General features: G+C 40.2%; 1 protein-coding gene across 3 annotated transcripts in view; it reads right to left on the bottom strand.

The window, feature by feature from the left end:
* Positions 1 to 24,732, bottom strand: part of LOC109038170 (uncharacterized) — a 148,084-nt gene that overhangs the window by 16,338 nt on the left and 107,014 nt on the right. For all 3 annotated transcript variants that reach the window (XM_072304492.1, XM_072304491.1, XM_019053140.2), the window contains one exon: positions 15,756 to 16,061. In XM_072304492.1, the coding sequence (XP_072160593.1) occupies positions 15,756 to 16,046 (291 nt within the window). In that variant the 5' untranslated portion in view covers positions 16,047 to 16,061. The remainder of the gene's footprint in view (positions 1 to 15,755; positions 16,062 to 24,732) is intronic.

Here is a 24,732-nt window from a genome sequence, read left to right as displayed (position 1 = left end):
GCGATAAATCGCATGCCGTTCTGACACAAAATATGGCGTCCATCGAATCACCTTAAGCGCCGTCTAAGGTCGCGGCATGTAGCGGTGAAGGGTTACACCCCCTACAGCCGATTACGCTCAAAAAACACGCAACGGAATCTCGCGAAAAAGCCAACCCTAGGAACAAAAGAGACAACAGCGCATGACAGACTGCCGCCACAATCACGGTGAACAGTGCAAACAATGCAACGGTTTGAATGGCAAACAGAGAATGACAGCGACGTGAAAATATTCGCCAAATTCGGTGAAAAACACGAATATTGGACATGCTCGCATGGAAAATTATGATTTTCGGCGGGCGGTGTGGCAACACCGGGTTCGAACGTAATTAAATTGGCCTCTCCGGGAGCACTCCCGGCTCCTCCGATTGCGCTGGCTCAAACGAAGCGTGGCGCCCCTGGTGGCCACCGAGGAAACGAGATCTTTTTGTCGGGCATAGAAAAGGCCAAAATGTAGATTCTCTCCGTGAGAGGTGAGATTTGAGGAAGGCCTTGGGCACCACCTGAGTAATCTTTTGCAAAAAAGAAATAAATTTCATTGTCACTTGTTTTTAAGCGTGCCAGTAGGGCTCGCTTTTTGAAATCACTTGGATGTACCATAGTACAGCACACCGATAAACCAATGCTATTCAACGGGCCGTCCAAATATTTTTTCCTCGGACCCGTTTTTTTGTCTTTGAACCGTTATACTGCCAAGCCCTGATGGTCTTTTACCAAAAAACTGAATGAACTGCTGATTGGAAACCCTTGAGAACATTTTCCGGTCAAAACCGTATTATTTCATTTGACAGATCCTTCAAAAACCCTTTTTTACGCTAGAGCGATTTGAATCTAGAATATTTTTTCCCGCCGCACTTTAATGGGTGCTTCGTACCCATTGACTATACAACATGAGCCCTATGCATTACTCCATGATAGAATGCCATATCAAAACAGCTGATATTATTAGCTCTTGGTTCAGCGATTCATTCAAGCTCATGTCTCCGAAATTTCAGTTGTTCGGCACGCTTTTCCAACATATTCATGTTGGATGTTTCTCCTTGTTTTTTTTTAAATTTTTATATGTCGGATCTTTTCTTTCGGGTCGTTTCCGTCTTCCAGGTTGGAAGCTTAGGACGACAAAACAAGAACAATAGAAGAATAATAAGTAGGGGTGGAGCGAGATAGGAGAGAATAGTGAGAAATAGTGAATGAGTATTTTAAAAGTTGTTAACAGGAGTTGCTGACGATTTCATACATAATTGAAACAGTCTTGTTCACAACATGGTTTACTCTTGCTTTTGCTCCGGGGCGGCATATGAGTGCATGAAATAACTGCGTTACATCACCAATGTCTAGTTCATTTTTCATTTTGGGAAATCCTAGTTTTTCCTGATTTTTGACAGCTAAATCCTGATCTCTTAATTTCCCAGATCCTGATCAAATACTGATTATTTGCGGGAAAAATTAAAATTTCTGCTTAAGCTTATAAGAAAGCAGAACTCTAGATTTTCGGACGGCCGATTTTTCTCAAATCCTGATTTTACAACCGACTTTTCCTCAAATCCTGACGAAATCGGGATTCAATCCTGATTGACCTCAAATCCTGACAAAACCGGGAAAAGCGGAAAAATCCTGATGCTAGACACGCTGATCACGGATTTAAATCCTCAAAATCAATCTCCATCCTCAGTAATGAGGTGTGCAGTTAGGATTAATCAATCTGGAAAGTGATAACTCGAAAATGGAGAGCACGAAAACTGCGCTACGCTGAGCTGAAGAGGAAGATGGTGAGGTTTAATTATGGAGCGGAAGACTGATTGGTATTAAATTATTCAGGGAGTTAATCAAAGGCGCCAGGTAAGCTCGGATCCGAGATCCCGTTCGAGATCAGGTGGCAATGCGCGGCCCGACAAATTAGCCTCTTCTCAAAAAGGAGCCGAGTCTCTGATAAGCTGTGAGGGAGGGGTGGGGTTTTTGGTGTTTAGAAAGTGAGATTGGTGGAACAATCAAGTAAGATGATAATATTTTGAACTACTTTGAGAGAAAGCTGCGGCTACATAGACTGAGCTTTGGTTCATATCGACCCTATTACCTGGTGACGTTATCATTCACTAAAACAAAATTATGGTATATTTTACCATAATCTGACACAGTGACCCGTGTATCGTAATCAACACCAATCCTATGGTGGCATTTGCCATATTATGGTAAGTATCACCAGAGTTCTAGTAACTACTGCTAAAATTCTGGTTATTTTTACTCAATTGTATAACTGTATAAAAAATCAAGTAGACTTATAGCAGATGTTACCATAATTTTTTTCAGTGTTGGAATCCTCCATCATATCGTCACATTCCAGCCAATATATTCCCGCATAAATATGGATCTAGTAATCATCTAGGGCTGGTTGGCTTTCATTACACAATTTTTTTCAATCCTTATTTTTTAATTAAAGATTGTTTTGATTTCTTCTTTTTTCAATGAGGATTTTATTCCTCATTTGCTTTTTCCCTTTGGTCTTAGTTGATTCCGACAATTTTAGTATAACTAACTCACAAGCGCCATTTTACTTTTTTACATAGAAATTGATGGTTGAATCCGTTTGAAAATTTCGCTAAATTTTATCAGCATCACGAAGAAAATTCGGTGAAATTTTTGGACGGCTTCGTTGAACAATTTCTCAGTAAAAAAATAAAATGGCGGCGGAAATTTCGAAACGTTGCATGGCGCTTGTGATACTTTGGCCGGAAGTTGACGATATCGAGTTGCTGCTTGATTGCAAGGATGGATACTTTGGAAGAGCACTTAAGGCCGCGTCCACCATTTTGTATTTTGAAAATTTGACAAAAAAATTGAATTTCCCGTTAAAAAATAACCCCCGGTATATTTCGGGCACGCTTAAAACCATATAAGTTTTAAGAACAGGTTTTCCTTCCGGTGAACCCTCCTCTTTGGCCACATTAAGAGTGTCAATTCTATTCTATTATTTTAAATTAATTGAGAGATAAGTTCTTCTCAGAGACAATTAGGGCAAACATCATGCCAAGATAACTTGAGATACAGCAGTTAAAAGGTTAACAGGCCTTGTTTGGTATAACAATTTACCCGAGTTAGGTTCCAACCTAAGAATACAATTATATCAACTCTGGTGTGTTGCACAGTATCACACGCATTTGAAGGCGTTTTATGATGGTCCGGCCGCGACCGACGAAGAGTCGTTGCGCTAACTTTCAGTGCTCTTTGCGACGAATATCGTCACCCTCCGGCCAAAGTATCACAAGCGGCATGTGACGTTTCAACATTTACGCCGCTATTTTATTATTTCACAGGGAAATTGTTCAAAGAAGCTGTCTGAAAATTTTAGTGAATTTTCTTTGTGCAGCCAATGAAATTCAGTGGAATTTTCAAACAGATTCAACCAACAATTCCTGTGTAAAAAAATTAAATGGCGGTGGAAATTTTGAAACGTGTCATGGCGCTTGTGATACTTTGCTCGGAAGTTGACGAAATCGAGTTGGATCCATACAATAACAGTGACACGACGCTTTTTGAATGCCGACAATGAGAATCAATCGAAGTTTATCGCTTTTCACTGACGTATAATTAGTAGCGACTATTTGTCGTTTTCTGCACGAAGAGGCGTATCTCCATTCCAAGGTTGCAAAATTGAAAAGAACAGTTCAATTTTTTCCTAGAATGCACCCGTGCAATTTCTTGGAATTTCTCGTTAAGGTGCTACCCAAACTAGAATTGCGGTACTACCACAATTAATTTGTAATAACGAATCGATCAGTAGGAAAACTTTTGAATGCTTTACTTTTACATGGAAAACTACCAAACGTCATCTCTTGAAAACTTCGGTGATTTTTATTCTGTATCAAATATTCTGTGACAATTCCAAGTCATAATGTTAGACTAAAGCTTACATGAGGCAAAAAAAAAAAAATGGAGATTTTGAAACACTGAAACAGAGATACGCTATTCTGCAGTTTCATCCTCGATACGTATCTCCTAAACACAGAATTCGATAAATATCAAGCCGTCGCGGAAGATGCTGGAGATTCGTCATAAAACCACCACTTCAGTATGAGTTTATGATACCACTATTTCAATACTCAGAAGCGCAAGTTGCCTATTTTCCGAAATGAAGGCGGACTGGTTTTGGTGGTGCAGCCCTCCAATTTCAACGCCTCGCTATAGTTTATGTTACACCTATTTTTACCGAGAAAAGCACGATGCCTATTCACTTAAATTAAGGCAATTTAGTTCAAAGTTCGTTGCTTTTTCTAGATTTCCAATTATAATTTGGGCACGAAAGTTTCTCCAGCGCGTTTTTAGGAAACAAACAATATCAAAAATGCTGACAATTTGACAGGAGATGCATCATGGGTTTTTTCAGAGGATGACGTAGACTTAAACCGTCACACAGTGGATCGAGTCTATTTAGAGAGGTCGGACACGAAATTTTTGACTAGAACTATAAACGTTGATGTGCCTTTCGTCACATTTAAAATTTTAAAGAGTGCTCCCAGAAAAAAATTTCACGAGGAAATCAATCAAACCCCTTTTAGAACCTCACATTTTGGTCAGTGGCGTGGCGTGCTTTACGATATATCGATTGATCTGTCATTTAAACCTATGGAAAAGGATCGATAAACAGGGCGTTCGCAGCAAACACCTTAATAATCGATTTTTTACCATAGGTTTAAATGGCAGAACAATCGATACATCGCAATTCACGCCACGCAACTGATTTTTGTATAAACGGAGTTATAAGCGTTTAAAGTTTCCAAATTTTGTCCGACCTTTCCTATTGACTCGATCCACCGTGCGCCATGTTTAGGGTTACGACAGGGCAGCATTTCGAGCTTGATTTTTGCATGATATGGCTGTCATCGCATGGTTTCCTGAGTTGCCAAATTTCGAATGAAATCCAACAGTTTTGCATTAGTTTCTGGAGAGAACGTGAAATCTATGCACCGAAAGACAACGCGGTCGATTTTATGGTCTAGCAACGGCCCGCATGTTTATCAAGACCTCTCACCCTCTCGCATGCACCAATTTTGCGAGGTTTTTTATGCGCATCCATGATGCTTATCATTTCATATTTTTATGCACGCCTTTCAGCCTTTCAAGCGTCGGGTTATGTTCCCGTGCTGCTCGTATTAGCGATCCACCCCAGGGCCCGTTTCACTTATTTTTACTGCTTTTTTCTACGTCGCACACTGGGCCGAATCAATAGCAGGAGTCGGACATAATCTGAACATTTTGAAAACTTATATTTTCAAAAATATGAAACAGAACAGTTTAAGGGTAGTTTCATTGGTTTTTTTTGTGAATTTCCTCTCGTTAAAACTCTATAAAATTGAATTTGTGACGAATTAAGTATAAAAATTTGAAATTTAATCAAAAATTTCATGTCCAACCTCTTATTTTAGTTCATTCCACTGTGCCTCAGTTCAACCGTACTGAGTGGGGACTAAATATGTTTACCAAAATTTTCCCCGCATCCTGTCTCAGCCGGCTACATTAGCTTCGTTTATGAAATTAGCTGAATTTTTTTCGGGTTGGTGCACATTTTATTTACTGCAGTTATCTTGCAAGAATTACATTTTGAATTGAATTTATATCAATAATTATTATCATTGGATTTATATTTATATGATTGGATTTTAATTATAAGCTTTTGATTGCGTCTTCCCAGTGATTAGCGTTTTAATAATTTTACACTTAAAGATGTGAATTCTCCTTCTTTTTAAGAACTATATCGCCGGGTTAGTCAAAATCCAAGTGGCAGTGAACCAGTTCGTATTGCAAAAAAATCCAAAAACCCTGAATGAATCGCAAATTTAAAGAATCACAGGTAACACGTTTATAGTAAATGAAAGCTTCAACTCTTTGAAATCGCGCTGACCGCTGACCGAAGCGTGAATGATCGATTATCGATATTTCCCCATTTGAAGCTATGGTAATAGATCGATTATTATTAAGGTGTTCGTTTCGAACATCCTGTTTATCGATCCTTTCCCATAAGGTTAAATGAAAGATTGATCGGTATATCGCAAAGCACGCCGGAAAGGGAGCGGATCCTGCGGGTCGATTGTTGAATCGTTATCGAATGGACTTGATCTAAAAATCCTTATCTTTACAATGCTATTTATCAATCAAGGTCATTCGATAACGATTCAACAATCGACCTGCTGGTGCGGATGGCATTCTTTTCGGCAGGCTCGAGCCCCAGAAAATATACATAAGCACATCATTCCGCTTTTATCGGTCCCTAAAGCACTTACAAACCCTCCTGGAATAGTAGTCGAGCCTCGCAGCCGCACAGTGGATCAAGTCAATTGGTGAGGTCGCTCATGAAATTTTTGACTAATGCTGCATATATTTTGATCAGAGTTGCCACAGTTGGAGAATATCGGGAAAACCGGGAAACCTTCAAAACAAGGGCGGAGATGTGCGCATAGCTGTTGCACCAGCTCGTACGATCAGTCATTCAATTTTTCTCATGCTCCGAATTTTATACGACACGAGAATCCCCGTATGGAAAGTTTGCAGTTTCCAAAAGCGCCTTCAATTGTGGCGTGATACCGCACGCATCCCGGAGAGTACGAATAGTTGTATCGTTGCGCCTGAGCAATGCCATCGAAGATTAATATTAAAGTAGCCTCCACGCTCGCCTTGCCGGTTTCCCTTTGCGACTATTCTACCGTGCTAAGGAAGAACGCCGTATGAACATTCGAGAGTTGACAAATTTCCTTTGATAAAACGTTTATTTTAGAGGCAAGTTATGAATATTTATCCTGAAATTTTCAGGAACTTTAGAAGAAATCGCGATCAAATTCATCTGAAAAATTAGAAGGAAAATATTCGTAAGTTTACCAGGCAATTTGTATTTTATCAAATAGAAATAACTGTCGCACTAGCTCGTAAGATTAGTCTTTCAAATTATCCCATGCCCCAAATGGTATGCGGCATGAGAGTCCCGACTTGGAAAGTTGGCAGCTTCGGAAACGCCTTCAATTGTGGCGTGATACCTCACGCATTCCAAAGAGTACGAATAGTTGTATCGTTGCGCCTTAGTAATACGAATCATTCTCCTTGTGGCAACCCTGGTAGACGTTTATTCCGTCACATTTTAATATTAAGAGGAGCCCCTCGAATAAAATTTTACGAGGAAACCTATGAAACCACTTTTAGTATTTCAAAGTTTTGTATGAACGGAATTATGAGCTTTGGAAGTTTCCAAATTTTGTCCAATTTTTATTGACAGGGCCCACTGCGCGCCGCGGGAAGGGATGTCTGCATAACCCCAGGTATCGGAAACGCGGCGGGCCTAAAGGAATGCGGGAGAGGGCTTAAGTTCATCGGAACAAAAATTAGGGCAGAGCAAAAGGGCAGGGAATTAGAGCCTCGACAATCGCAAGGTGGAGCTGGGAAGGAAATAAGATAGCATTGTTGCCGAGTCGGTAAAGGTATGGCCGGATTATAGCGCTGGCGGGTATAAGGGACCCGCGCACATTTTCGGGTTGCATAATCTCTAAATTGAAGGCATTTAACCTGCGACGACTTGCTTATCTGTATACAAGGTGTCCCAGGATTAAGTGCGAATATTAAAGGATTCGATTCTTTGGGTAAAAAAAGACGTTTTTGTGGTATAACTTTTTTTTCCAAAGACGCTTTCCTTTGGGGCCCCATTATCTCCCTATTCTGCCGTGCTAAGGAAAAACGTCGTATGAGCCTTCAGTTGATGTTGCCAAATTTCCCCTGGCAAATCACTAATTTTCAGGAAAATTTTTGAATATTTGTCTACCAATTTCTCAGATAATTTTGTCTGTAATTTGATCTAAAACTTCTGAAAATTTCAAGAAAAAACATTTTTAATTTTCCTCAAAAATCAACATTTTATCGAAAGAAATTTGGCAACTCTCGAATGCTCATACGGCGTTCTTCCTCAGCACGGCAGTATTATCTCCTGTTAGTCCCTACTATCTCGAAAACGATGAGTTATAACGAAAAAAAGCATTTTACATTTTCGTAATATTTTTAAACGCTGAATCTAGCAGTGCGGTCAAAAATAATTTTTTGTAGATAGAAACATTAATTTTGGCCTCTTTTAAGTTCGATACCCCCCTTCCCATACACCCCCCTCCCTTTCAAAATGAGTTTTCAGCAGCGGTCGTGAAAAAACTATATCTTGTTTTTTGGCAAATTAATAGAACATCAGACGATGGAAGATTTTTGAGGAGTTAAAACTTGCACATTTTGACTGTTGAATTGATGATGTTGGACCATAAAAGTTCCGAACTCCAAAAAGTCTATATCCTAATATTTCAACGATGGCACCGCGAATCATCGGCGGATCCAGCAATTTGGCAACGCCGGATTTCCTCCATTTAAACCTATGGAAATGTATCGATTCTTGGAGGGGCCAGGTACTCCGTCAAGAATCGATTATTTAGCATGAGTTTAAATGGAGGAAATCCAGTGTTGCCAAATTGCTGGATCCACCTCTGCCCCGGATACTTGGCCGAAGGGTGACGATGTGTCCAGCAAACTCGCCTCCTCAATCTTGACGAATAGACCAACTTCTCCGAAGTCTCGAAGAAGTAGGTTGCACTCGTCGAACTTGGAAAGTCGCCTGTTAGGCTTTCGCAGCTCGGAGCTCCGGCCGGGAAATTTGATTAGCATTAGGTCCCATCTGCGAATGGCGCGTAAAAGGATACTCGCGCCTTCGTCCTCCTTCAAAACTCATAATAAAAAAAAGCACTCTCATACAGAAAAAGCTCTCTTATCGCGCACTCTATATGGAAATGAGTTTTCTTGTTAGTCTTATTTTCCGGCCGACGGATGAAGGCGCGGTGCGAGGGAGAGCGTGAGTCTGCTTCCAGTCTTACGGTCGTGTTATGGGATTAAAACCTTTACGAGATGCGAACATTTTTCTCTCGTTACCCCGCGATGTACAACGCAGTGACTCCGATGCATACTGCACCGTGTGCTGAAGAGGAACGTCGTATGATCCGTCGGATGTCGCCAAACTTCCTTTGATATAATATGAATGGAGATGTTGCATGTGTGAGGAATTTGCGATTTGACTGTTAATTCTTACGTAAAAGTTCGCGAGAAACACGATGGTGCCGCTGGTTTTCTCTGAAATCAGCTCTCAAAAGCTCTAAAAAGCTCTCAAAGTGATGCCAAAATGGAGGGGATATCCCACGCTATCCTGAGAGTCCACCTCTACATCAAGACAAACTCTCCATGCAAAGATAGGGAGCAAATACATTGACAGGGCTGCCGTGTTTTAGTTGTGGAGTCCCAAACTGAAAGTCAGGCAACCCTGCTAATGTATTTGCTCCCTATCTCTGCATGGAGAGTTTGTCTTGATGTAGAGGTGGACTCTCAGGTATAGCGTGGGATATCCCCTCCATTTTGGGCTTAACTTGAGAGCTTTATTTGAGCTTGGGAGTTGATTTCAGAGAAAACCAGTGGCACCATCGTGTTTTTCCCGAACTTTTACTGAAGAATCAACAGTCAAATCGCTAATTCCTCAAACATGCAACATCTCCATTTCCAGGGCAATCAGGGCATATATTTCCTCGAATTTTTCAGAGAATTTCATAACGACGGTAAAACTTCCAGACGTTTTATGTCGATTTGCGATGTGGTAGACTTCCTAGATAAAAACTTCGGTTACCGGAGATAAAAAATTCCTCTGCTAAAAATGGAATAAAGTCTAATATCCTCAACAGAAATTTTTTCTCAGTATGCACGGCGTGTTAGCGTGATGCAAAGCCTTTTTACTTTTAAAGATCAATTCATTCTCCCATACGTCCTTTTAGCATAAATTCGGCCAAAGCTAATCTCAAGCCACCCACAACAACAGGGACTAACCCGTCTGATTGCGGATGCAAAATACGTGATCACAAAACAGCTTATCTGATGAGACGGGAAGAGGATTAAGATGCTTTCATGGGATGGTGAGAAGGGATGATTAGAAGAGAAGAGAGAGCGGGTAAGTGTGAAATTTAACAAGTGATAACACGCTAACGAGCTATACCTTAAGGGACCCACTCGTCAAAGACATTCATCATCCCCGGTAGAGACAGGTCTATAGGGTAGAATCTCCACGTTCCGTTTACTCCCTTAAACCCCACTAGTCATGCACCGACCATGAGAGGAAGAACACGATCAATTTTAGCGTTCAGACAGTGGGTCACTAAACCTTGTGTTTTTTAGTCAATATTCTGAAAGTACCAGATGAGCACTGCCGTGATAGCAAAGAGAGCAGTAAGTGCAAAAAATGAAGTTTTGAGAAAACGGACTCAAAAGCGCCTGACCGGAAAATTTTAGTGATAAAAGTCTTTATTCTTTGTCCAATTGCCTTACTAATCGTCCGAAAGACTCTTAGAAATCGTTTGGGTTATTAAAAATCGGCCGATTTGATTTCAATTACAAAAAAGGTTATTTTTCATTTTCATTGCTCGGCAAGATAGCCGCGAGTGGCTATCATCTGCATGCTTTCGTGGTTGCGTTTTGGACACACGAGAAATACATTTTCAAATTTTCAAAATGTTCTGGATCTTTCTTTTTGCATTTTTCTGAACTTTCTCGGAACTTTTCAGAGAATCTAAAAAGAATCACGGAACTTTTGACGGCCATGGAGTGGGAGAAATTGGAGCAAAAAAGGTTCTGAATCCCGGAAATTTTGACGGACATGGAATGAGTGCACTGATCATGAGTTCACGCCTCACGCTATCGCGCCTTCAATTTTGCAGGATGCAACGCGCACGTCCATCAAGCACGTATAGTTGTATATCTGCGCCGTCATTAACGTACGTTCTTTTCCTTGCTCTACTTCCATGTCGAGTTGGTTCCGTAAGTCCAATTTGTGGTGGTGCTTCAAGGGCCACTTGAGCAACACAGTCAAAGACAGGAGAGACTTAATCGGGCATCGTTTTTAAACTCACCGGGGTATTTTTCAATGCAAAATACCCCAGTTACGGTTAAAACTGGCAACCATGGGTTTCTCTTTCTCTCTCCTCATTTCAGCTGTTTACGCCCTGTCTTTATTTTTAATTTCTCATGCTGCGGCGGGGAGCATAAATTTCCCATCTTAATTATGATTAATGACGCGAGTTCACGACACAAGCGCTCTTGGAATAAATTCTTTTCTAGTTTTTCCTGTTCAAATTATAATTTATCCTCGACCATATCTCGGTGCCGTGACTTGTTCCTAAAAAGACTGATTTCTAAAAAATAAAATAAAAAAAAAAACAACGTAGTGTTGCCAACGTAATTGCCTCCTTACAAATACCTCCTTTTTAGCTTCACTGTCGATGTCTGCAAAATAGTATATGTTTGATTACTCCAAAATAACTTTTACCGGTTTGAAGTGGAAACATATCTACCAACGATCGTGACGTTATCGTGTTTTTGCTGATGTCCCATTCTTCAAAGAAAACCAATCGAAAATGCTCTCTTGAAATTTTCTGAAACTTTTCTTCATTTAGTTAATAATATGTACCGAAACTGACAAAGAGAAAATTTTGTTAGTTTTTAGCAACGAGAACAAAAAACACCATTGGAAAAATTAAAAGCACATTATGAAGGACAAAAATTAGGACCTTTTTGCGGAATTTCGGCACTTTCTCTTCCGGCCGCCCTTATGAAATCAGTACTATTTTCGGATAAGTATAGACATCTTGAGTGGCTGTTCTTTCAAAAGTTCAAACGTCTGCCTAAACTGTTAAAAATTTTGAAGTGAAATTCGGTGCCAGAATCTGTATAGCACCCAAAAACTCCGAGTGATATGTATGCGGAGTGGAATCTATTCTTTTTACAGAATGGTTCACAATATTATGGAGCGAAATACACTTTTTTAGCGGCGTTGCATACACTTTAATGGTGCTAATTTTTCTCCGCATTCATATCACTCGGGCCGATTCATTTCGTTTTTGGGCCGAACTCGAGGTTCATATGACGTTTTTTCTTGGCGTGACAATATAGTGGAAGAGTTGACGAATTAATTATGATTTGAAAAAGATTTTTGTGGTAATTTTGGACAGAGGCCACTTACCGCTACTGCTCCCTAGAAATGCTATGCTCAAATGAATTTTCTCAAGAAGCGTCAAGGAGGTATTGTTTACCTTGGAGTAGAATTTGTATGTTTAGGCGGGAAAGAGAATTTATTGAATGGTGATGACATCAAATGTAAGAATCATATTTGCTGAATTATAGCGGAGAGCTGAATGCATAGGGGGGGGGGGGGGGGGGGGGTGTCAACCTTTGATAGTGATACAAAAGTAGCACGTTTCCTCGAAAATTACGTTACGTGTCTTGTTTGCGACACGGAATGCCCTTTCGTCTCTCATCCGGGACAACCGTAACAAAGTGGAGTGGCGTGCTTTGCGATATATCTATTGATCTGTCATTTAATCTCATGGAAAAGGATCGATAAACAAGATGTTCGCAACGTACACCTTAATAATCGATTCTTGACCATAGCTTCAAATAAAGAAATTTCGATAATCGCTCATTCACACTTCGCCACTCTTGTAAAGCTACGCCTACGCTATCATTCCGATGTTGAAAAATTACACTGTTAAAAATCGAGGACCGAAATTCGGTACCGAAGTCTATATACGGCCCAAAAACGAAATGAATCGGCCCGAGTGATATGAATGCGGAGAAAAATTAGCACCATTAAAGTGTATAAAACGCCGTTAAAAGAGTGGATTCCGCACCGTAATAGTGTGAATCATTCTGTAAAAAGAATAGAAACCACTCCGCATACATATCATTCGGGGTTTTTGGGTGCTATACAGATTCTGGCACCGAATTTCACTTCAAAATTTTTAACAGTGTAAGCAGACGTTTGAACTTTTGAAAGAACAGCCACTCAAGATGTCTATACTGCCGTGCAAAGGAAAAAGGCCGTATGAACCTTCAGGCGTTGCCAAATTTCAATTGATAAAACACGAATTTTCTGATAAACCTATGAATATTATTCTTCCAATTTTTCGGATAATATTGTTCCCAATTTCACCAATAGTTCCTGAAAAGTTCAAGGAAAAATATCCACAGCTTTCTTCGAAAATAAACATTTTATCGGATTTATGCGGAGAAAAATTAGCACCATTATTACAGTGTATGAAACGCCGCTAGAGCAGTGGATTCCGCTCCGTATTAGCGTGAATCATCCTGTAAAAAGAATAGATTCCACTCCGCATACATATCACTCGGGGTTTTTGGGTGCTATACAGATTCTGGCACCGAATCTCACTCCAAAATTGTTAACAGTGTAGGGAGACGTTTGAACTTTTTAAAGAGCAGCTACTCAAGATGTCTGGTGCTGCGGAAGAAAAAGTGCCGAAATTCCGCGAAAAGGTCCTAATTTTTGTCCTTCATAATTTGCTTTTAATTTTTCCAATCGTGTTTTTTGTTGATTAGTCTCTAGTTGTTTCCTACAGAAAGTGGCTCAAAAATTACGATGAGCTCGTCGGGAAAGTCTGAAGGTCACTCCTTATTTCACAATCTGCGTAAGAAATTTGCGTTTTTAAAACTTTCCCCCTTCAAAAAAGATACTACGGCACAAGAGAATAATTCGTAAAAGGAGTCATTTCATCCAACCTTTGCGCACTAGGATGCTACGCAATATTAAACATGGCTGACGCTTCCGCGCGCAAATCGTGAGGAAGCCCTATGGTCTTTATCAACGCAAGGGAAACGTATTAAATACTAACACGTCGGTTGATGAAATCTCGTTTCGTTACGTGCGTTTTGCCGAAATGGCTGCGGTCGTGTTGAATATTGCGAGCATTTTAGTACGCAAGGGTTGGATGGAATGACTTCTCTTACAAAATGTTCACTTGTGCCGTAGTATCGTTTTCGAGGCGGAAAGCTCAAAAAAGAGCGTGTTCCACATGCAGATTGTAAATTTAGGAGTGGATTTCACACTTTCGCGATGCTCTCGTTGGGCTTTTTGAGCTATTTTCTGCAAAAAGTGTAACTATTTTTTCGCTATTGCAGAAGTTTGCAACAAGCCCATTCCGTTTGCAGCCCTCTCAACTTCCATTCGTATCACATGACCCGCCCAACAAGCTTTCCGCGATATCATGAGTCGGACGATGTTGTCGAGCTTAGGAAGAACGGCGTATGAGCCTCCAGACGTTGACATATTGCATTTAATTAAAAAGAAAATACTTGAAAAATTCTGAATAATTTTCCTCCAATCTTCCGGACAATTTTGTTCAGGATTTAACGAGTATCTAAAACATCAGGAACTGTTAAGGGATCATGTGCCCAACTTTCCACAAAAATGAAAATTTGATGGAAGAAAAGTTGGCAACACGAAATATCCTGGACAGCCCCTTCATTTGGATTGCATTTTGCAAAAAGGAACCAAGAGCATTCCAATGTCGCTAAGATTGTGCAACTTTGTTGGCCTCGCAAAAATACACAGATTATCTAAACTAATGTTATCTTTACACCCAATAAACTATAGCTTAAAGACGAAAGTTACCTTGGTAAATTTAATTTTTTGCATGATTTCAGTAATTTTATTGAATAAATATACATACATATGAGTCGCTTTAAAGCGCTCTTTGGCGCTTTACGACGCCTAATCGCCACAAAGCTCGGTCTTCCCACAGGTCATCAGGGAGTTGACACTCCCTCATCTCACTCAACACCCCCTGTCGCCAACCTCTCACTGGGCGTCCCCTACGTCTCCTCCCAGGAGGAACCCAATCAAGCATCTTTTTGGCAGCTTCTCTTCAGTCATCCTATTGACATGACCATACCAAACAAGTTGTTTGGTCATGACGTCGAACACGATGTCACTTTCGACTTCCATTATCTGACGCACTCTATAGACGCTATTAGTGCAACGTCACAGAAAAGCGATATATATCGATTTTTTCGCACTGGTAGCATTGAAAGAGGTTATGCCAATGTTATTGTTTGGATCCAATTCGATATAATGGAGAATCCCTATGATGACGTCGCCACTAATAGCGTCTATCATTACGGACCCGATCTCTCCTAGAAATTCCTGCCGACCTTCCCCAGAAATCCATCTCCGTTGCTCTTAGCATATCCTGTGTCCGTTTCTTCAGCTGCCAAACTTCACATCCGTATGTTAATATACTTTTGACTACAGCGTTGTATATCCTCCTCTTGTTATCTTTGGAAATCCGCTGATCCCAGAGGATTCTATTTAACATCATTTTGAGTAAAAATAAGAGACAAAATCCTAGCAACATTGGAATGCTCTTGGTTCCTTTTTGCGAAATGCAATCCATTTGTCCAAGGAGATGCGTGGAATAGACGAATTTAGTGTGACGTCACATCTCGATTTAATTTCGATATCTCGAAAATCGAAACGTGCCCCAACAAACGAACATATAGGAATCTGCGGGATTTAGGCAGGGGGGTAGAGGGATTCGCTTTATGACTTGTCACTGATATTACGAGCTTACTATACAATCAATTCTTGTGATTGTGATCTCGAACGATTTTGTAAATGGCTAGCTTTCATACTTTTAAAGTCCCATGGAGCAATTTTTTAGTTTCAAGCAGTTTCAGCATTATTTCGTTTATCGTTCATTTTGGAGGTTGTGTTTGTTTGTTGGGGCACATTTCGACTTTCGAGATATCGAACCCACAATATCGCTCCGTGACGTCACCACTAAATTCGTCTATGGAAACTCGAGTTTGGTATCGACGGCTTACCTGTTTGCCGGAGAAGGCCTCGTTGACGCTGAAGTGCTCGCGGTTGAGGAGGGTGAAGGTGAAGTCGACGTAGACGCGGACGCTCTCGGAGGCGGAGCGCCAGACGAGGTAGACGCCGAGGACCTTGTCCGTCCGCGAGAAGGTGATGGCCCACTTCTGGTGCCCGCACGAGAACTCCTTCGACGTCACGTCACGCTCCAGGTCCCGCGTCACCGACTTGGTCACCACGAACGTGAACACGTGCGAGTGCGCGCGGTCCGAGAGCTTCACGAACCGGTACAGCAGAGCCATCGCCTCTCATAACATCTGAAACACCCGAAAACCACGTAAATACAAATTTTTAAGAGCAGCCCAAGACAATGATAACAGTGGAAAAACGAGGATGAAAAAACGGGAAGCAAGGCTAAAAATACACGATTAATGAAGCCCGAGACGTTATTTCGACTCAAAATCGAGTCGTTTTCAGTCGGAAACAATCACATCAACTTGGACGTCATTTTCCACGAAAGTCGATATCAGATGGAGTATTCAAATCCGTGTAAATTTATCGCCTCTCATAACATCTGAACCACCCAAAAACCACATCAACTTGGACGTCATTTTCCACGAAAGTCAATATCAGATGGAGTATTCAAATCCGTGTAAATTTATTGCCTCTCATAACATCTGAAACACCGAAAAACCACATCAACTTGGACGTCATTTTCCACAAAAGTCAATATCAGATGGAGTATTCAAATCCGTGTAAATTTATCGCCTCTCATAACATCTGAAACACCGAAAAAACCACATCAACTTGGACGTCATTTTCCACAAAAGTCAATATCAGATGGAGTATTCAAATCCGTGTAAATTTATCAATCTAAATTTTTTTAATGAACTAGATTATCATGATGATTAGAAAGATTAACCCAATTACTACATGTAACCCATGAAATCCAGTCAAAATAAAAAAGAATTCCCATATACACCATCATTGAACCTAAAGTTTGAATTCAGGTATTCATATCTTTGAATTGCTAACAAATATAATCTTAATAAGATAGATATTGCCAGTCTGATCTTTACATTTTTAAATTTATTTATCGTTAACTCATAATGTGCTCATGTAACAAAAAAACCTGATATTAATATGATAAGAGTATTTAGTAGAGGAATATCTATAAATCTTATTTGAATAATCTTGTGATTAGGTCAGATCGATCCCGTTCTTATATCTAATCACATAAACTTGGACGTCATTTTCCATTCTAGTCATCGCTAACCCACATGCACAGAGAAACTAATGGCAGATACGTCCTTTCTAGAGTAAGCTAAAAACCTAACTAGAGGTTAAGGTGATTCGACGGTGGCCATTTATTGTGTCACAGCGACGTGCGATATATCGCATCAATTCGTTCCATAATGGAGATGTTGCATGTGTGAGAAATTTGCGATTTGACTATTGATTCTTGTGTAAAAGTTCGCGAGAAACACGATGGTGCCACTGGTTTTCTCTGAAATCGTCTCCCAAGCTCAAAAAAAGCTCTCAAGTTGGGGCCAAAATGGAGGGGATATCCCTCGCTATCCTGAGACTGAGAGTCTACCTCTATATCAAGACAAACTCTCCATGCAAAGATAGGGAGCAAATACATTAGCCATGATGCCGTGTTTTCAGTTTTGGAGTCCCCAAATAAAGTGGCAGCCCTGTCAACGTATTTGCTCCCTATCTTTGCATAGAGAGTTTGTCTTGATGTAGACGTGGACTCTCAGGGTAGCGTGGGATATCCCCTCCATTTTGGCCTCAAATCGAGAGCTTTTTTTGAGCTTGGGAGATGAATTCAGAGAAAACCAGTAGCACCATCGTGTTTCCCGCGAAAATTCACAAAAGAATCAACAGTCAAATCGCAAATTCCTCACACACGCAACATCTCCATTACCTTATGCACCATCCTCAAAGACGCATCTTTCCCCTCTAACCTTCGACCCAAATAATAACTTTCATCAACATAACCTTTGCGGTTGCAAATTGGATTTGCCCCCTATTAGGCTGGATAAAACTACAAAGTACAGTCCCCTCCCCCTCTTCGCTACGAGTGAGTTTGAAGCCGTTGAATCTCGGCAGCGCTTCTGTGTCCCGACGCGACGCCCTTGCGAAAATTATGATGATATAAAACATGACTGGAGTCTTTCCCTGCGGGCAATTGAGGGAACGCGAACACGTAGGAAATGACACGGAATCCATCGGATATTCATCCGAACCCACGCCAACTCAATTGCCAAATCTCGAGTTTTCCCGATCACACGGTCTCGCATTTGTATGCAGCTGGGATTATAAGGTCCCGTACGACTTGAGTTCTTCGTAAAATTTTCCGAACGGCAGGTTGTTTTTTTTCGATCCTAAAATAAACTTACAACCGCGACAAAGCTTCTAAAGTTGAGAACGCAATGGAGATGATGCATGTGTGAGGAATTTGCGATTTGACTACTGATTCTCATGTAAAAATTTGCGAGAAACACGATGGTGCCACTGGTTTTCTCTGATATCAACTCCCGAGCTCAAAAAAAGCTCTCAAGTTGAGGCCAAAATGGAGGGGATATCCCACGCTATCCTAAGAGTCCACCTCTACATCAAGACGAACTGTCCATGCAAAGATAGGGAGCAAATACATTAGCAGCGTTGCCGTGTTTTTAGTTGTGGAGTCCCCAAATAAAGTGGCAACCCTGTCAATGTATTTGCTTCCTATCTTCGCATGGAGAGATTGTCTTGATTTCATGAGCTGGACTCTCAGTATAGCGTGGGATATCCCCTCCATTTTGGCCTCAACTTGAGAGCTTTTTTTGAGCTTGGGAGTTGATTTCAGAGAAAACCAGTGGCACCACCGTGTTTCTCGCGAACTTTTACATAAGAATCAACAGTCAAATCGCAAATTCCTCACACATGCAACATCTCCATTATTTGCTGCATGGGAGCCCTTGTAAAAAATTGCAATAGGCGCTGCGTTCCAAAATACCACAAGGAGATAATACATACCAGGCTGTAGAACCCATAGGAAATCTTACAGCCTGCTGTAGGTCTACAGTATTTTGGAACACAGATCCTACAGCAGGAAGTTATTTATTTTAAAAAATTGCTCCAAAATCACGATGTGCGCATCGGTGGAGACTGATGCACACTCCTAACTTCACAATCTGCGCAATTAATTCGCGTTTTTATAAGCCTATCGCTTCAAAAACGTTACCACGGCACAAGTGAAGATTTTGTGAGCAGAGCAGTCATTCCATCCAGCCCTTGCGCACTATAGGATGCTACTCAATATTCTGCCGTGCTAAGGAAAAACGCCGTATGAACCTTCAGGCGTTGCCAAATTTCCTTTGATAAAACACGAATTTTCTGGTGAACTTATGAATATAGATAATTTTTTCGCAATTTCACTTGAAGTCTCTAAGAATTCCAAGGGAAAATCTTCATATCTTTCCTAAAAAATAAACATTTTATTGAAGGACATTTAGCAACTCTGGAATGTGCATACGGCGTTCTTCCTTAGCAGGGCAGTATTCAACACGGCTGATTCTTCCGCGCGCAAATCGTGAGGAAGCACCGTAGTCTTTATCAATAAGATGAACATGTAAATATAAACACGACGCACAGTGGAACAAGTTTTAGGAAGAAGTCGAAGTTTTTCACAAAAATCGTGAAATTATGTCGAAATTACCTTTACACTATTTCTTATCCAGTTCACCACGAGCATACTCCTTCTTTCTCACCCACACATAGTTCTGTTTGGTAGGAATACGTCCATTTCTCACGTAGATTGTTTCTCGATGCACTTAGCGTGAATTGTAAGCCATTTTCTTCAAGAAGCAACTCTTCTTCAGCTCTGGCTAAAGTTTGCATCAGGCTCATTCTGCCGTGCTAAGAAAAAAACGCCGTATGAACCTTCAGGCGCTGCCAAATTTCCTTTAGTAAATCAGAAATTTTCGGGAAAATTTGTTAATATTTTTCTTCCAACTTTTCACATAATTTTGCTCGCAATTTCACCTAAAGTCTCTGAAAATTTCAGGGGAAAATCTGCATATCTTTCCTCAAAAATAAACATTTCATCGGAGGAAATTTGGCAACTCTTGAATGTTCATACGGCGTTTTTCCCTTAGCACGGCAGCATTGCATACAACAATGCACGCTCCGACCGTAAAAACAAAACCAAAGACATGGCAACTTCGGAATTAAACCCTGACGGCGCTCAATGAACTTTGGGCGGAAGTGGGGGCAGGTCGTGTCTCATGAACGGCCGACACTTTAAACGACAAGCAATGAATATAAATTAAACGTGACCCGCAGCCACAGCCCCGGCCACTTCTTAAACCGCCCAGAAAAACGACGAAACAAAAAAAAAGGGAAGAAAAAAAGGAAAAGAAAATCGGGGGTGAGTGCGAGGGGCAGGGGGCGAGAATCGCGATTCACGGCACGATCCCTTTGGCGTCTGCACAAAGCGAAAGATCATTACTCGCGTGATATATATTTATTTCGGGATGCCCCGCGGGGTTGCCGAACTTGGAGCGCATTTTTCGAATCGTGAATCAATAGAAAGGATTGAAAGATTCAGAGCTATTGTGATAGGTCAGTTTCGCGGGGTTCAGAACCAGAGACAATATACTTTGGAGACCCCTTACTGATATCTCCTATGGAGCGTAAAAGTTATTCCCAGAGGTTAGTACTCAGGCGGTAAGAAAAAGCAACCGACATTTAACCTAAGACAGTCCGTCTCAGGTCTGGATTCAACATCATGGGAGAATGCAATAGTGTATTTTATTCGGAAAATACACTAAAATTACATGTATTTATCTGTTCCTCTCGTGTGCAACTGGATCGTTTAATATGAGAAAGAACTGTTCAATTCGAGAGCTAACCTTCAATGACTGCTCTCTATATCAATCACTGAAAAAAAAATTACCTGAGATATTATTTTGACTTTAAGCGTCGTTTTTTCTCGACAAAATTTGATTTTTTTAGTTAAAGAAGCGTTGTTTTGTTGTTTTCGGTCCTTTAACCTAAAATCAACGATAACAAACTACGCCTTTTTAACTCCAACTGACTTTCAGTTAAAATCGCACGGATTTAACTAAAAAGAAAAGAAAAGAAAATTGTAGACAAGAAACGACGTTTTAAGTCAAAATAATGTCTCCAGAAATGTTTTTCATCAGTTATACTGTCGTGCAAAAGGAAAACGTCGTTGAGCTTTCAGGAGTTGCCAAAGTTCCTTTGGCAATCACTAATATCTCGTATATTGTCGGCCAATTTCTCAGATAATTAATAGGAATTTGATCTAAAATGTCTGAAAATTTCGAGGAAAAATATTCATCATTTTCATCAAAAATGAACACTTCATCAAGAGAAATTTGGCAAGTCTGGAAGCTTCATACGGCGTTCTTCCTTAGCACGGTAGGGTGCGTCTGCTTTCCTCTAAGTTTTTCTTGTTATCGAAAGCGCAAGCCGTCTCGGCTTGACTCTAATCTTAAATCAGTACTGATCCTGCCGCCTCAAAACGCCTTCAACTCGTCGGGTAGGCAAAGTGCTTTCCGGAGTGTTAAAATAGTTGCACGTTCAGCTCCTGCGTTTCCTTGCATTATATCTCTTAGTTGCTGGTTATCATTGTTGACATCGAGGAGCACGTTAGTATTTGCCAAATGGTGCAATTTCTTCTGAAAATTCGTGATCCTAGATGGATAGTCTCGGTTTCCATATCAAGGGATGAAGACGATGAGAAAGAGGAAAAAGAGTGGAGAACGAGGAACGAGAAAAGAGAGGAGAAATAAGTTATTTTCACCTTTTTCCTTCCCTTTATTCCTCTTTTTTCCTTCCTCTTTATCTTATGTCCCATTTTTAACTCTTTTTTCTTTTTATCATTCTCTTCGTTCTGCTCTTGTCCCTTTCCTTCACCTCTTCAACCTTTTCAATTTAAATAAAAATGTCATCTCTCGAAATACGTATGGAATAAACTACTGCCGTGCTAAGGAAAAACGCTGTATAAACCTTTAGACGTTGCCAGATTTCCGTCATTAAAAACCGCATTTTCTTGAAAAATTTTTAACATTTTTCTTCAAATTTTCCAGAATATATTGTACGGCATTTGACCTAAAATATCTGAAGATTTCAAGGAAAAATATCAATAATTTTCCTCAAAACTACATTTTTCTTCTAGAGAAATTTGGCAACTCTCAAATGTTCATACGGCGTTTCTCCTCAGCACGGCAGACTCGGCCGTTTGAAACTTGTTATTTAAGTACGAACTGATTGCGGTTTGATCACGTGTCGTTTAAACGAAAATGTTAATCCTTTTTTATGATTTAAAATAATAAAGCGCGTCGTCTGATAGGGATAAAATTTGAATTTCGTAAAACCAAAAAATTTTAAACTTCAAAAAAGCAATAACCCCAAGAAAAACATTTTCTTTAGAAAAAAAGAAGTTTGAAACATTAGATGTATGCATGTCCACACCTACGCATAAACGATTTTCTTCATTTTCTAAACTAACTTGACAACAGTCCTTCTTATAGGAATTTTGCCTCCATAAGTCCATACACTCAGATTTCTTCTCCAACTGACGGTCGTATTTGCTAGTGATTTAGTTCATTTCAATAAGTGGTTACGTGATGCACTGCTCAATTTCCTCTACCACTGGAAATGCTGCACATTCCCTCTAAAGTATTGCATACGCTAATTCAGGGGCGATTCCCTGCATGTGTTCTAGTAGAAAAATGGGGAAACGCAGTGCGCATTATTAGATTTCCAATGATACCACGCTAAGGAAAGACAGCGTATAAGCCCTCAACCGTTTCCAAATTCCCTATGATAAAGTTTGGATTTTCCGGAAAACTTGAGCATTTTTGTCTGCCAATTTTACACGGGATTTTTTTTTCGCATTTTGATCTAAAGTATTGAAAATTTTGGGGAGAAATATTCATAAGAGTCCTAAAAAATTCGATGGAGACTTGACAACATTCGGATGTTTATACGATAACTTAGCACGGCAAAATGCTAGAATGGGGATGTTGCGAACTTTTGCTATAGCAAAAAGAATAATTGCCATCAGTAGAAAATGAATCAAGTATGAATAGTTAAGAGAAAACAGTCTCAATTGTTTACTAAACTTCACAATCTGTATTTTTGAGCTTCCCGCCTCGTGTGTCGTAATTTTTTATGAGAAAAAAGTAAAGTCTGCCACTGTGAACAAAAATCAAGGAAGTTTTCAAGACTTTACGTCGACAATCTGCCAAAGAGAAGAGACAGCATGACAGAGAGTTTGCGACGTTAAAAAGAGAGATACGCAGTCTCGCACTTTGCCCATTAAGGTACACATTTTGTCGATTCTTTAACGAGAGACCGTGACTACATTTCAATGATGCCAAATTTTTCCTTAGAAATTGCATTACAACCGGGAAAACTTGGGAACTTCTAAATTTCATTGATTTTTCTTCTGATATTATGCCAAAATCACACGAATTATGGACGAAATTGCACAATTCCTTTCTTGTTAAAAATCGAGATGCTGAAGTCGAATTTGCAACCCTAGAATGGCTTTAAGTTCCGTTCGGGAAACAAGATTTCTTCCGCAAATAATGAAAATAAGATAAAATTGACTACATTTTGCAATTTGGAACTATAAATTCTAGCTCGGTTTAAAAACAACGTATGTGCCATTAGTTTCCCTGTGCACATAAGTGTTTTTCCAGAGAATCCAGAATTTATATTTCCAAATTGCAAAATGCAGTCCAAATATTAGTCTTCTTCGATGAACTCGTTGTGATTTTTGAGCCATTTCCCATAAGAGACAACCCTTTGTTTTGCTGTAACAAAAGTTCGAGACGGACTGCTCATTCGAAGAATTAAAAGGTTGAAAAGATATTGTCACCTTTAGTGTCACCACCAAGGTTAACAGGCCTTGTTTGGTAGAGCAATTTACTTGAGTTAGGTTCCAACCTAAGAATACAATTATATCAACTCCGGTGTGTTGCACAGTATCACACGCATTTGAAGGCGTTTTATGATGGTCCGACCGCGACCCACGAAGAGTTGATGTGCTAACTTCCACTGCTCTTTGCGACGAATATCGTCACCCTCTGGCCAAAGTATCACAAGTGCTATGCGACGTTTCAAAATTTCCGCTGCCATTTTATTTTTTTACAGAAAATTGTCCAACGAAGCTCTCCGGAAATTTCAATAAATTTTCTTGGCGCTGCAGATACAATTCTGTACGATTTTCAAACAGATTCAACCAAAAATTCCTCCGTTAAAAAAATAAAATGTCGGCGGAAATTTCGAAACGTCGCATGGCGCTTGTGATATTTTTGCCGGGAGGTGCACTGAAAAAAAATTCTCGGCGTTTTTACCAAAGTCCGTTGGTACCTTTTTTTACCGAGATTTCTCGGTAAAATTACCAATTCCATAAATGGTAATTTTACCAAGAAAAAACTGGGATCAAATAGAACCCTGAGTTCTTGGTAATTTTACCCTCTTCTCAGTAAATACACCAAGATTTTTTTTTTTCAGTGTGACGATATCTTCTCTAACCTTCTAATTATTTTGATTTGAATGAGGAGTCAGTCGCGAACTTTCGTAAGCGCAAAACAAAGGGTTGTCTCTTACGGGAAATGCCTCAAAAATCACAACGCGTTCATCGGAAAAGGCTGATATCCTCTCTCATTATTTGCGTAAAAATTGCGCCTTGATTATATATTGAGGCAGAGTTACCCCTCAAGAGGGGGCGGAGCCCCCAGTCTCAAAGTTAATGTTGAGGTTTCCGCCCCTTACTCAAGCGATTGATTTTATTGAGGCGGAATGACAGGAGACTAATACCGCCAGTGAAGCGGAACAATGCGAAATAAAGCAAAAAGAGCTCAATTAAGCACAAAGCGAAAAGAATGCCGGGGAAATGTCAACGCCGCCGGTGGGAAGACCCATTAAAACCACGGGCCGTCCTCATCCTTTTGAGCCTCG

This window comes from Bemisia tabaci, chromosome 9 (assembly GCF_918797505.1).
Source record: "Bemisia tabaci chromosome 9, PGI_BMITA_v3".
NCBI lineage: Eukaryota > Metazoa > Arthropoda > Insecta > Hemiptera > Aleyrodidae > Bemisia > Bemisia tabaci.
The sequence above is the reverse complement of the archived record's forward strand: the minus strand, read 5'-3'. Positions and strand labels throughout refer to the sequence as shown.